We start from the raw sequence: 14079 nt of genomic DNA, 5'->3' as shown, positions 1-14079 counted from the left end.
TGTCTGCCTTTTAGCATCTCTGTGCCTCTCCACTAAGGGCATTGCTTGCCAGCAGTGAGAGAGTTGCACAATTTGGAATGGGCCTGAGCAGGGTTCGGTTACCTCAGACGCCTTTTGGTACCAATGCAGCCAATAAGGAACTAAGTCCCGTGTGGTCTTGTAGATCTCCTGCGTGGCTTTAAGTCTCCTGGGTGAGGATTTCTTTCTGCAGTTTCGCAGATGTGTTTTCAGTGAACACAGGTAGTACAAATGGCTACTGAAAGTTCATAAAGCTGTTGGTGTTCCTTTCATTTTATCCAGTTATTTCTTACTCATCTTTATCACCTCTTCACTTTATCACTATCACTTTATCACTTTTACTACTTTAGCACTTTTTTGGGGGAAAGGAACTGGGTTGCTTTCACCATTTGGCCAAACAAGACACACGCTCCTTGGACAGCCATCCAAGTGGCAGAGAAAACCAGTGTGAGGCCAGAAAGGAGCTCTCCTTAATTTAAAGGGTTCAAAAACTGCTGGGAACTTAAGGCTGCTTTCACTTCAGTGTTGGGGTGGTGGGGCTGGTGGGTTTTTGTACATTTCAGTCTGCAATTCGAGGAACCTGAATCGTGAATGTGGATGTTGGTAGTACTTGCTTGGGAAGCATGGATGTGTGTGCTTTGCCTGGTGGGGAGAGGGCAAATAGAGATTTCATGGTATTTTTTTTCAAGAGATCTGCCGGTGACTTTGCTGTAAAAATCCATGCACTGGGTAACAGGTATTTCTTAGGACAAATAGTTCAGGCCCTATAATTCAAATCACTTGTAGTTTTAGTAATCAGACACTGGTAGTTCTTCACGGTGTATAACTGGTTTCTTGTTAGCGCAAAGACAATAAAGAAATAGGTGAGGCAAGGTAAGGCTTTTTTACCAGCTTAGGGAGGGGAAGGAGGGGTTACACAATAGGAAATTGTAAAATAGCTCTGAAGGTGAGATTTTTTTATACTGAAAAGCAGTAGATCTGTCCTAGATTTTTGCCACTGGTATTCAAATTCTAGACTCTTATTGCACAGCTTTCGGTTAGGTTACAGGAAACTTGCTGTAATCTGTGCTTGATTTAGAACTTCACCAGTTCGCATTTGTTGGTCCAGCGTGGTCCTCTTCGTAGCTCTATCCAGTTTCTCAGCGTTAAAGGGCCCTCCTTTCTCAGGGTTTGGGTTCTAATCTCTGCTTTGACAAGGGGACTGATTTACAGGACTTGAAACCATGAGAATATCTTGTGTTGATTTCTGTATACAGCACAGTGTAGATCTTAATTCTTGCATCTGTTTCTAATAGTTGTAAGTCAGTCTGTCCAGCTACCCCCACATATGAACACATTGGAAACCCACAGCAGGCTTGAGCTTCTGACTGATGTGTATCAATGCGGTGATCATCTCAAAGCAACAAAAAAAAAGGAAGGCCAAGATTGAATTTACTGTTGTATTTGTCTTTTGTAACTGTTTTGCAGAGTGAATCACTTAAAAATAATAAAAAAAAAATCATTCTACTGGATCGATTACTGGCAATATGGTATTGATGTACATTAAAGTCATAAACAAGACTTCTCTACTGAGAACAGTCAGAAGAAATAAACTACCAAGAGATTAGTTTATGCCACAGGAAGCTTAATCATATTTTTCTCAGCCTATATTGTGTGGGCTACATCTGATCTCTGAGACCTTAAAAGGTAATGTATAAAATGGTCACCCTAAAAAAAAAAAAATCAGTGCATGTTTATGCATGCTGCATTGGGAAGAACAAACCAGTAATCACTGGTTTACAATCAGTTAGAGATAGGATCATTAAAAACCCTTGCACCTGCAGGCTGCATGCAGTGGCCCACCCATCTTTTTTTTGGTAATATCCCACCTAAAGCAACATTGGCACATATAATCAGATTCTTTTGGGGCTGTAAAAGGATCATGAAATAATGAAGATGTGCTTAGAGATGTGTAGCTATTCATCACGGAATTTTGTACATGCCTTCCTGTATTCATGAGATGAAGTGAACTACTGCTCTGATATGAGCAAGCCACAATTTCTTTTTTCTTTCAAAAATCTGTTTCCCTTTCATCGCAGGAAAGCAGCTGTGACTTCGTAGTTCCTTCAGCTGTTCTGTTCACACCAGGTTCACACCACATTAAATAGGGATAGGACTACAGTGTTGCTCAGTTACCTATTTTTTGGGGAAGAGGTGTGTGCTGCTTTACAGTGTTGTGAACCTGGAGCACAGTGAAAAGCACCTTCTGTGCTTGTGCTGAAACCGGCTGGAAACAGCGCAAGGAAGACCGATCACAATTCAGTGCTGCTTGGGGAAGTAAAGTAATGGGGAGGCTGGCTTTTGCTCTGAGCAGGCTGATGTTCATCAGGAACAAATGTGCTCTATGGGAGACTAAGAGGCCATGCTCTAGAAAATCACAGCAACTTTTATTTTTTTGGAAGCACTGGGGAAAAGAAGGAAGATAATAGAAATACAGAGGGGTAAGCAAAGGAAAACATCCACAGCCCTCTTAACTGGAAAGGAAACAAAGCAGAAGATGGGCATTATACAAATGAAGGTGGCTGGGTTTTTTTGTTTAATTATGAAAGGTCATGGTTACAGTAGGCCTTTACTTTGGCTATAAAGTCCTTAACTGTAGCTCCGACCTAGTCAGAACTACCTGGAGCCACTGCTGGGAACAAAAATGTAGCCCTGTTATGTTTGTACACCCTTATCTCTAAAAATACATCTAAAAACCGTCCCTCAGCTCTATGCTGAATTTATCTCCAACGTAGAAATGATAAGAAAAAAACTAAGTTATCAATGGCCTTGTCCCAAACACTGCATGGCAGGGTAGTGCATTAAGTGAATTCTCATACAGCTGAAAGATCATCTGTCCTCTCACAAGTGAGTGACTCTCAACCTATTTGAATACAGTTTGAGACACTGGTTGTCACTGCAGTAATGGAATAACTCATACCTGAAACCATGACATTTAGTTAGCCCTGAAGTGTAGTTACTTGAACTATGATACACTGAAAGAGCCATTTTTGACTACATTACTAATATAGTAAAGCAACTTCACGATCACTTTTATTATAAAAAATAATACTTTGGTAGAATTAGAATTCAATCAATAATTACACAAATACACATTTACAAATGTGTGAAATATTTATGGCACAGAAAAAAAATAAATATCCCTGTACATTGTCTGTGCAAAAAGACAGGCTAGTTTTAGTTAACAACCAGCCCTTGTATGGTTTTTTCACTTCTCCTGATTTCAGTTGAACACAGGGATTTTCAAATATGTCTGAAAGTTCTATTTCAATAGCCAAGAAAATATTCTCTTAATCCAGATAAAGCACAAGAGATTTTTTTTGTCTTCTGTGAAGCTGTTCCTCCCCCATTCTTCAGACTATGTTTTTGGAAGAGAAGGAAGATTTCAAGTTCAGTGACTTCTTCTCCTAAGCCCTTCAGACTGCTGTGGAGAATTACTCTCCAATAAGAGTCAAGCTGCACTCTGAAGCTAGCTACTGCTGTAAGTTTCATTTTCTTTAATTTGTAGTAGAATTTGCATTACGCTTGCTTGCCTTGTAGTTGTCAAAAATAATTCTTCATGAAAACACTTTGCTTTACCTTGAAGTCTTTTGTATAGTCCAAGAGAAGGTGAAATCAAATAAGAGGTAGATACTGTTCGTCTTCCTAATTACTAAGAGGTGTCCGTTTGTCCAAGTTTTACAGTCTATAGAGTAGTGATTTTCTTATGTGCCTCACATCACGTTGTCACTGACAACATTCAGTAACGTGCTTGAGAAATTCATCACTGAGTTCATCGTTGAAAAACCTCATACAGTGAGGGCATCGAAGTTCACCCTGTCCCCTGCCCTCTGATCCTGAGTTTCCACTGTCTCCAGGTGGAGAAGTCTGTTCAGACTGTGAAGGTGTTCTTCTCGTGCCTGTCTGGCCTGGGCTGTTGCCTCGTAGGTGTTCAGTGCTCGTCTGTACATGCGTATGATTTTGGTTACCAACGTGAGCTCGGAAGTGACTACTTGTATCTCTTGAGTCCTAGAAAGAGAAAGAAGAGATTTTGAAAAAAATGAAATAAGAACATTCTTTAAAATAATATCACCTTTATTTGAAACACTGCTTACGGTTTCACCTGAAGATTTGCAAATAAAATAGGCATCAGTTTTTGCAGTTTTATTTGAAAGAGCTACAAGCGGGCTTCTAGAAAACAGGATATAGCTAGTATGCTACTTTTAAGATGCCACTTAACACAAGTCACTTGTCCTTCTCTCCCTTATGAGAATTCACTGTTATTGTGGTCAACAAAAAGAGAGGGAAAATGGACTGGAAAGGAATATGTATGTATTGACATGCATCTCTGCTAGAGCTTGACTTTGAAAGAATACAAGTTTTTGATAGCTGCGCTGAACTGAAATGGCTTTAGAATGACTAAGGTGTTTTTTTACATGTATTTAGAAGTACATTTTAGTCTTGAATCCTGATGAGATGTTCTTATTGGAGAAACGAGCATTTTGCTTGTTTACCTGTCGTCTTGCCAGCTGGTGTTGCAGACATGCGACTTCTAGCTGAAGCTCTTGTATTTTACTCTGTGCTCGTTCCCTGTCTGATCTCTCAGATGTGAAATCATCTTTGTAAACCAGGACCTGAAAAAGAATCATTATGTTAGCATTTGATGAAGTTTCAGCATGGCAGGTTAGATTAAATAGTTGAGGCTGAGATTCTTTTTGTTTGTAAGCACTTACTCCCAGAATCTCAGTATTATCTTGGCTGTCATATCTGTGCTTTAAAGGCATTTTTGTTTCTTTTTCAGATCTGTACCAGAAAATATTAAAGCCAGTAGACCCACATGTAGTTTTTTAAGTGGTGTTTCTTTCCAAGTGTGGTATTAAGTATCTGTATATCCAAATGTGGCAAGACAAGTGGTAAAAGGTCTAAGAAATATTTCATTTTTTCCCCACTAGATTTCTGTGGTCTGAGGAGAAACAGAATTCCCACCTCCAGGGGCAACAAAATTTACTAACCTGTTGCTCCAGCATTTGTATGCGCTCAGTGTCTCCTTCACTAGCCTTCTTCACATCCTCTAATTCCCTCCTTGTTTTGATGCACTCATTCATTTTTTCTTCCAGTAGCTTGTTTAACCGCAGTATCTCCTTCTGCATCAGCTCGGAATTGGTTTGTGCGGAAGCTACACCATGCTGCTGCTCCAGCTGGGACCTGAGCTCTTTTAGCTGCAGGTGCAGCCGCTTCACATACTCATCCCTACTAGCATCGTATTTCTGCCATTTTGCATTTAAGTCTTCCACCTGAAAGATCACACAGCAGAGTCACAACATGAAGACACACTTCCAAGCCTCCATAAGCTGTCTATATTAGCAGGATTCAAATTATATATATTATATATATAATAAATATATACTAAAGTATGTATGTATACTTTTGTTTGTATATAATATGCTGACTCAACCACTGAGTGTGGATGAGCTACTTCATGCCAGAGGGGAAGATTATGCCATAAGCCAGGCTCTTCACAGGCACCCTTCCCTATTTGCCAATCCACGGAGACAGTATTAATTAATAAGGAATGGGAGGGGTTGGCGGTCACCCTAGGGCTAGTGCTGTTCTTCTGGAGTGCAATACTGATGCATGGAAGGGACAACATTTTTTTCTGCAGCACACTTAAAAAATATTTTAAATAATAGGCTGTTCTTAGCCAAGGAAACAAGACTGTGCTCTGCTTGTAAGTCATATGCTTTATGACTAAAAACAACTTGGGACTTGCATTAAACTGCCCTTTAATTAGATTAACCAGGCCTTAGCTATTCCCAAACTTCCTGTAATTCAAAATCAATTCTCATGTTGTATAAATGAAAGTACTCACATGAGCTACTTTTTGTTTTAACATTTTGTTTTCATCTTGTAGCTTGCAGATAAGGGTCTGAAGTGAGGTTTCATTGTCTAACACCTGTAATTTTCAGATAAAGGAAGCGTTACTTTAACATAAAAATTCCCGATGTTACTTAGCTATGCTGTTATACTGGAAATCATCTTTTGTGTTTCTTCTAAAAATACTTGCCATCACTGAAATAAGTCCATACACAAGTCTGCCTGTTTCTATAAACTGTATTTCTTTAACACTAAAAGCTGCATGCTATACTATTAGTATAATAAGCAAAACATAGTCAGGTTTTTACCATCTTAGATATCTTTTAGATATGTCCACATGGTGTCATAGAAACATCTTACCAAGCTCTGAGCAGGAAACAAGGAAAATACCCCACCCTTTACATGCCAGAGGGACTACCCTGCTGACAACTGTGCTTAACAGTTGCCATAACATCCTTGGAAACTGCATTTCCCCGCTGCAGACAAGAACACATGCGTTCCTGCATACTGCTTTGCTATTACTGTCAATTTTGGCTAGTATTAAGAAGAAATTACTATAGAAAACCTGTTTGATACATTGTGTGAAAGGATACTTTTTTTTTTTTACAGTTGTGACATCTGCTTAAAAAAACCCCGGTGTACATGAGTAATACAGAACACTTTTGTACAAAATTCCCTAGAATCAGCTAGTACTTGCATCTGAAATTTCTCTTCTTCAAGAGGGAAGTCCCCACTGGACAAGGTTAGCTACTTGTTACATAGATCAAAGTCAATCAAGTTTCCTGTCTATCAATTACCCAAAGCCTGATAATACTAAAAGTTTCAAGTTTCCCTCAGAAAGTCCTTTTCTCTTACATTTAAGTCACCTTTAACTATTTATTATAGCTAGTTTTCATGTGATTAAATTTTCTTTGGAAATGCTCCTGGAACGCTTTAACAAGTGGAAGTGATATATGCCTGTAGTTAATCGTACAAGCATAGGTGAGTGGTCATCTGGAACACAGCGTTACACTTCATAACAATAAAGTCATGAGAAAATTATTCTTTTTTTTTTTGTGAGAACAGTCTATAGCACCCTATTCAGTACTGTTACCTGTTACTGGAGGCAGCACCTCAAATGTTGCTTGCTTATAGTATCATGAATTACCTAGTGACTGAACCGTCATGATTTGTGGAACAATAGAACAACGCTATCTATCCTGCACTGAAAAGCTTCAGCTAAGGTGACAGAAAAGGTGTTGCAAAGCCACAACAAAGCGCAACATAATCCATGTGTTTCTGTCCTTCTCAGTGGCATTTCTGCCACTTCCCTATCACGAAGCAGTTTGTCTAAACACATGTGCTGGAGAGAAGTGCTACCTTACAATGGGAGGGCAGAGGGGAACCCCAGAGCAGGAATCGGTGAGACACCTTGCCCAGTTCTTCCGAAACCAGCTTTCTGTAGATCTATACTACACGTGCAAAGCCAGATCCTGACCTGAGAAGACCACATGCTGGAGTTTTTAGTATAAATACTACTTTTAAAACGATTTTTCTTTGGTTTGTGATTTTAGATGCTTAAACAAGTCAGCAGCATCTTCAAAAACACAGCACCATCTAGTGATGCACACAGACGTTCTTCAGTATAAAGAAGGTACTTGGCTGCAGTACCTGTAGGGAACAATTGCAATCACGGAATTGCTGAGGTTGCAGAGGACCTCTCGGGATCCTCTCCTCAAAAAAAAAAGTCTGATAAAGAAATAAACGCATGAAATAGCCAAAGCACAAGTGACTGATGACAGCTTCTATCCTCAGTTTTTGGTAATCAGTTATTTAGAGGTTGCCATGGTAGCCTTTGCACCACACATGAAATTATTCAAAGGGCTGTTTCTCTCCAAGTTTTATATCGTAATAAACACCTTAGAAGCTAACGACGTGCACAAACCATAGTAGCAGTAAAACTACCTGATTAGAACTTTCAGTAGGAATCTGGTCATCTGAATTCCCCTTCTCTTTTCTTTGCTTCTCTTCTAGACATTTTGCCAGATGTTGACACATTTCTGCTGTGGATGCTAATTTGCGTTGTAGTTGGTGAGTTTCATCAGTGAGTGAACGGCACAAAACATCACTGGTGGCTTGAGCCTTCTCCCGCTCTGCCAAGCTCTTCTGAAGTCGTAAGATTTCTCTCTCCTTTTCATATGGAGGCTGATTTATCATCTGCTGTATCTCTCCATTTTTCTCCTCTAGTTGCTGATTCAACTTCTGCACTTCCTAAACATAAGGGGGAGGGGAAGTTACTTAAAGCGAAGTGAACTCAAAAGCCAAAACATCTCTAAGGCTGAATTTCACACTGCAGTAATCCCATACTGCTCCTACGCTCCCTGCTAAGTACTTAAAAAGCAAAAATCCGATTAATTTCTGTATAAACACTCAACCTTAGAACTGACAGATCAGTCGATCAAAAACTACCCAGACAACTATACAAGCACTTCCTGGTAAGCAGAATGAAGAATTCAGAAACAACAAGCAAAGAATTGGGAAGATTTTATGACAATCATATACAGCAGCTACAAACTAAAGATAAAACTAAACTTAAAAGAAAAAAACAGTTTAAAGGAATAGCTATGGAGACTGAGAAATGCTTACTACTCCTACATTCCAAATTACCAGATAGTAGAGATTTGCCTCAAAAAATTGGAACTGGAAAGTTATCAAAACCCAATGAAGCATAGTCATTGCCTGGCACTGTGACAAAGACAAGTCAGAGAGCATGCACAGCAACTTTCCCACCTAGAAAAGGAGGAGTGGTGAGGACAAGCAAAGATTAAATGAAATCCATGTGGCAGCAGGAAGTATTTTGGTCATGGCTGACTCCAACATATGTAAGGGGGCCTGATGCAGTCTTACAAAACAAAGGTGCATCTCACTGCTGCACGCTCTCGTTGAATTAGAAGGGTCTGGGGGATCATCCACACTGCATCAAGTTAACTTCTCATCTCGGGTGCTTTGAGAAGGCTCAGGTGCTTTGAGAAGGAAGAAGTCTGCTCACAGACAGGTATGATCACTCAGGTACCATGCACCTCGAGTACGCCAGCCCTGATTTTTCCAAAACCAGCTTCTGCTTGTCATGCTTCAAAAGTAAAGGCTGCTGGTAGCCCAGATCTCTGCAGAAATGTTCCCCTGGGTACCAGCACAGACCATGAGACACAGAGGCTCAACTCTGCTCCAGTTCTTCAGCAGCACTAACGGAGCCACAAACCACAGGAAGCACTCTGCCAGCATGTAGGCATCTGACTTCAGAAAGTGCCTTGTTATTTTTAGTGACAATGATTTTGGTATTTATGGCAAGGCATAAAACGTTTATTTCTAAAAGAAATTATTAGGCTAACTTACAGAAAGAGCACTTGGCCTTATTGCTGATGTTTACATTTTCACATCATGCTGAATTTTCCCCTCTGCTATAGACTAAAGGTATTTGCATCAGGCTACAGAAAGCATTCAGATGCCACCGGTTTGTTATCTGTCTGCAAAGTGTCACCAAGATCATCTCTCGTTACAAATTTCCAAACTTGAACATATTTAAATGTACTGTAGGTGAGTGTCATATGTGGAAAATGTTTTGTATAAGCATTAGGTCAAGAGATTACTTATGACAAAAATACTTGTTTCAATTTTAAGTACCACTGCTTGGCTTGGAAATTCCTTTATACAGCTTCATACAGAAAGAAATGCTTCAAAGTTCTTTAAGCACTTCAGACCGAACATGGGAAAGTCTTCACGGCAGTACCAAAAATAGAGCTTGTGGAGGGTGGGAGGGGAGGCAGTTTTGTGACTGTTTTGTCACAAGAGAGATCCTATTTCCCCCCGTCTCTCTCATCACAATGCAGACTTGCTGGTTCCTTCTTCAAAGCACGATCTTAATGTCAACACAGCGTCAGCCATTTTTTAAAGTGCACTTTCAAAAAAAACACTTGAATAGAAAAAAGCGCTGGCACCAGTTGTGCGTCTTACAGAGTTACATCTGATAACCAGGAGGGTCTTCAACTAACACGGAACTTCCACATTTAGTTTGTGGGCTGCTTATTTTTTTTTTTTTTACTATGTTCTCCTGCTGCTTGCGAAAACAGTTCCGTGAAGATTTCTAACGCCCCCCTACGTTCCTGCCTCACGGCTGCGTTAAAAAAAAAATATTCAAAATATTAAAAATAGTAAGAAAATCCAGCCTGTTTTCAACCTTTCTGAGCTCAACAAGGTGGAGAGGGGCGGCAGGGCTGAGGGGGGCGGCAGGGCTGAGGGGGGGTCCGCTGCCCGCCTCAGGGTCCCGCCGCCTCGGACAAGGCAGCGGGGCCGGATCCGAGGGGTCGCCCCCGGCCCAGGGGGACCCCCGGGTGGTGGTGGGGGGGTCCCCCCTCTTTACCTGGCTCAGCGTCTCCATTTTCTGCGCCGAGAGCCGCTCGCTGTCCCGCAGCTGCTGGCGGGCCTGGCCCAGCTGCTCCAGCAGGCTGTCCACCAGCGAGCGGGCGGGCTCGGCCCCCGGCTCGGCGGGCTGCTGGCGGGCCAGGCCGCTCCTCAGCTCCCGGATCGTCGCCTCCTTGGCGGCGAGCTGCAGCTGCAGGTGCTTCAGCTGCTGGGCCGACTCGTGGTACAAGGTGCAGAGCGCGTTGTAGCGGGGCACTTTGCTCTTCAGGCTCCTGTTCTCCCGGTGCAGCTTCTCCAGCGTTTCCTCCACCTGCCTGAAACGGGCCACCAGCGGGTCCGTGCTGCTACCCTCGCTTACCGAGCACATGGCGGGGGGGGACGAGCCTCGCTCACGCCGCTGCCCCTTCTTCTCTCTCTCCTCCGGGGCGATCAACAACCCGGCCAGGTGCATATAAACCAGCGAGGAGCCAGGCACGGCCGGGACTATTGCTGCTGGTAGCGCTGCTGTTGTTGCTCCTGGTGCTACTGCTGCTTGTGCTGCTGCTGTTGCTTCGCCCTTCCGTCTTCCCCGAGGTAGGCAGGGGGCGGCCGCTGCCGTTTAAGGGCTCGCAGGCTCCTCCTGCCGCCCTGCCCCGCTGCCCGCCCGGGTGCCGCTGCCCTCAGCCCCGCCGAGGGGAAGCCCGGAGCGGGGGAGGGCAGAGCTTCCCCCGGGGTTTGCTGCCACCTCGGGGCCAAGGCTGCCCGGGGAAGCCCGGGGAGGGGAAAGGGCGGACCGAGGGCGCTGTGAGGGGGTGAACGGGGCTGAAAACCGGGGGCAGGCTGCGGTGGGGCGAGGGGGAGGAAGGGGGGACACCGCGCGCACAACATGGCGCCTGAGGGGGAGACGGGGAGCGAGGGGCTGCGAGCCGGGGCTCGCCCGGCCTTGCGAAAGCCCCGCAGCGCCGCGTCCTAGCGGGAGCCGCTCCGGGAATTTCCTTGGCGCACGGACGGGACTTTCCCCCGACTTCTTTCGCCGGCGGCGACCCCCTGACGGAGTCCCGGGAGCCCCTTGCCCGCCCAGGCGGCTCCCGCCCCGCGGAGCCGAGCTGAGGTGCCCGGCCCGGCCCCTCAGCCCCCCGCTGCCGAGCTGGCCCCACACAAATCGGGGTTGGGGAAAGCAGGAGCAGCCCCTGCAAGCCAGGGGAGCTTGTGGAGTTTGATCAGGCGGAGAGGGGGATGTGGTAGGCTGGACGGATGTGAAGCGTCTTTGGGGTTGGTTACTGGGTTACTGGTGGAACGTACCTGGAAGGAGAGCCAGCGAGGAAGAAGTCTTAAAACTATACAAAAGTAAAGCACAGGTTAAGCTTGATTATTATTTGTGATATTTATTATACGTATGTGTACAATTATACACCGGGGAACTCTATGTGTGGACACAACCTCATTGCACTGGGTTCGGTGCAGTCACAGAAGATACTCCTGGACTAGAAGTTACAGATCTAACTGCAGAGTGAAAATCGCTGGATGCCACTGTACCAGGGACAAAAAGATGACTTCAGGCACTGTGATAGAGAGCAGACTCCCTGTGTTAGCACCTCAACCACTCACAGCTGTCACCGTAAAGGCACAGTGATGAATTCGTGTGAAATATGCAGGAGTCGGAACAAGATGAAAGTAGAGGAGCCTAAACTGCAGAGTCAAGATGCTCAGTGCCAGCAGTGGTGGATCAGAAGCCTCGTGATAATGGTGAATGTAAAATGCAAGGTAAAACATTTACACCACCTTCATAAAAGGCTAAAATTGAAATGAAAGGTTGTAATTGGATGCAAGGAAAACATTTTCCAGGTGAACACAATACAGCACTGGGACTGCTTTGAGCAGAACTGTGTTTAGAGACCTCCTGAGGACTGTCCCAGTTTGAATTACCCTCTGATTCAATTCGGCAGTAACAGAAAGACAGGAAGTCATTATTTTGTCACCTCAATTATGCTAGAAAGGGTTATCCAAAAGATTGGGTGTAATATGCTCAAAATGGTCCACTAGTTTTGTTATTCTTAAAGATATGACTGAATTTTATGGCGATAGAAGGCTCTGTGTGACAGAAAATGATAAAAACACATGCCCAAGATATAAGTCTGTAGTGCATTTATTATTTCATACTATAAATAATATTTATACTCTGATTACACACTGAAAATCATATGTGCAGAAGATGAGGAAATACAGTTTTTGACTCTATACTTGAAGGACAGAGTTGAGTCCTGCAACCTTAAGACACTTTTTGCTAGGAAGAAAGAAAAAATTCTCCTTTAAAAATGCCAGCACTTTGTGGTTTTCATATCTGTTAGTAGGAAAAGCAAGAAGCAATGTAGACTTTATTTTATATTTCCAGTATCTCTGTACTACAGTCAGAGCTAAGTGAAAATACTGGAGCAAAGTGGGAGCAAAATTGCTTTTAGGTAAAATTTATTTATGCTGATAAAATGTATTGAAGAAACGTATGGTGAAGCGCTAGTAATGGAGAAATCTGTTTGGTTCCTTGCCAGTTCAAACAGCAAATTGCAAGGAAACTGAAAATTTAGAAATCCCAAGTGTCTGCAGATGTGGCTGTGATGTCCTTAGACCAAATATCAAGGAGTTTAGGTAGCTATCAAAAAGGATAATTTACAATAGTTTTATTTGTTATATAGTACCAGAATATTGAAGTCAAGCATTGTATCTGGTTACTGAAAACCTGATATTAATAGATCTTTGGACAGAGCAAGCACTCCCCCGAGGAAAACACCACTGACTTAAGGGAAATTTGACCTGCGTAAATCCTGAGTAAGAAACTAATCCCATATGTTCTCGGGAATGCCCTTAGATGACTGTTTCTTTTTGTCAGTTCTGAAACGCGGAGGAATTCTTGGGAATTCAGTAACTGGAAGCTAGTGCCAAAGAGTGAGTCAGCTCTTAAGACGTGTTTCGTAGTGTACCTGGCTTTTCCTGGATTGCCTTCAGTGTGCTGTTCATCAGATTTGCTGAGCGGTGTGTTTGTCCTTTCTCAGTTTTAGACAATGAAATGATGGCTTCTTAAGTACAGTAATTCTGATTAGCAAGTAATTGCATGTACGCCAGGTATGCTCTGTGCTACTTTATGTAATGAAAGCACTTTATTTTGCCATGCCTTACTAGTCTCAACTTGAAATGTGAGGTGAAGTTCACCCTTTTTCAGTATAGGATGTATCAGGATATTAAGTAAAATCTATCACATCAGTAAAATCTAACCTCAAATTAGATTATGCTAAAAAAAAAAAAAAATCTTAACAGTAGTTATTTTAAATAAGTATTTTTTTGCATATCATAACTGACTGTTGTAACGTGAGATGAATGTGAGCAGAAGTGATTAGATACTCCCTAGAAACAAAATGGAGACAATGCAGAGCTTAGGAGACTAGGAGGGGGGAAACATGAACAGTATAGTTAGATTGGATTAAGTTTTCATAGTTTTTCTTTAATTCAGTTTAAAAGTTGAGTTTTTTGTAAAGTTGGTAAGAATTTTACAAATGATCAACTGATTGCAGTTTCATATAGGTAAGAACTGCGAGTAACTCCTCTGTATTTTGTAGTTCTATCTGTAACGTTAGTGCAAATGAGGTAAGAATGAGTTCTCTGTTTGGAGATGATGTTCTGCATGGATAAGACCATGGAGCACGCTGGGGTGTGGTGGTTCTGTCATTTCCCAGATGGTAAAGTATGCTCGCTTTTCAGGGAACCATACTTTATTTTTAGCTGTGAACTCCAGAAGTTGTT

At 42.7% G+C, this 14079-nt stretch overlaps 1 protein-coding gene across 1 annotated transcript; it reads right to left on the bottom strand.

Moving 5' to 3' along the window:
• Positions 1-3062: 3062 nt before the first annotated feature.
• On the bottom strand, positions 3063-12781 carry TNIP2 (TNFAIP3 interacting protein 2). Its single transcript, XM_083833038.1, has 6 exons — positions 10307-12781; positions 7855-8160; positions 5906-5989; positions 5049-5330; positions 4551-4670; positions 3063-4065 (listed from the first exon to the last, which is right to left on the bottom strand). The coding sequence occupies exons 1-6, from the start codon at positions 10757-10759 to the stop codon at positions 3784-3786; spliced, it is 1527 nt and encodes a 508-aa protein (XP_083689164.1). The 5' UTR covers positions 10760-12781; the 3' UTR covers positions 3063-3783.
• Between the last annotated feature and the right edge of the window lie 1298 nt (positions 12782-14079).

The sequence above is a fragment of the Anser anser genome (genome assembly GCF_964211835.1).
Source record: "Anser anser genome assembly, chromosome: 4".
Classification (NCBI taxonomy): Eukaryota; Metazoa; Chordata; class Aves; order Anseriformes; family Anatidae; genus Anser; species Anser anser.
Note: the sequence above shows the minus strand (reverse complement) of the source record. Positions and strands in the feature narration are given on the sequence as shown.

Coding starts and splice junctions, on each gene's coding strand:
- TNIP2 (XM_083833038.1), bottom strand. CDS start 10,759: ATGCACCTGGCCGGGTTGTTGATCGCCCCGGAGGAGAGAGAGAAGAAG. Junction 5,990..7,854: donor CTACTGAAAGTTCTAATCAG/GTAGTTTTACTG, acceptor TGAAAATTACAG/GTGTTAGACAATGAAACCTC. Junction 5,331..5,905: donor TAAAACAAAAAGTAGCTCAT/GTGAGTACTTTC, acceptor GTGATCTTTCAG/GTGGAAGACTTAAATGCAAA.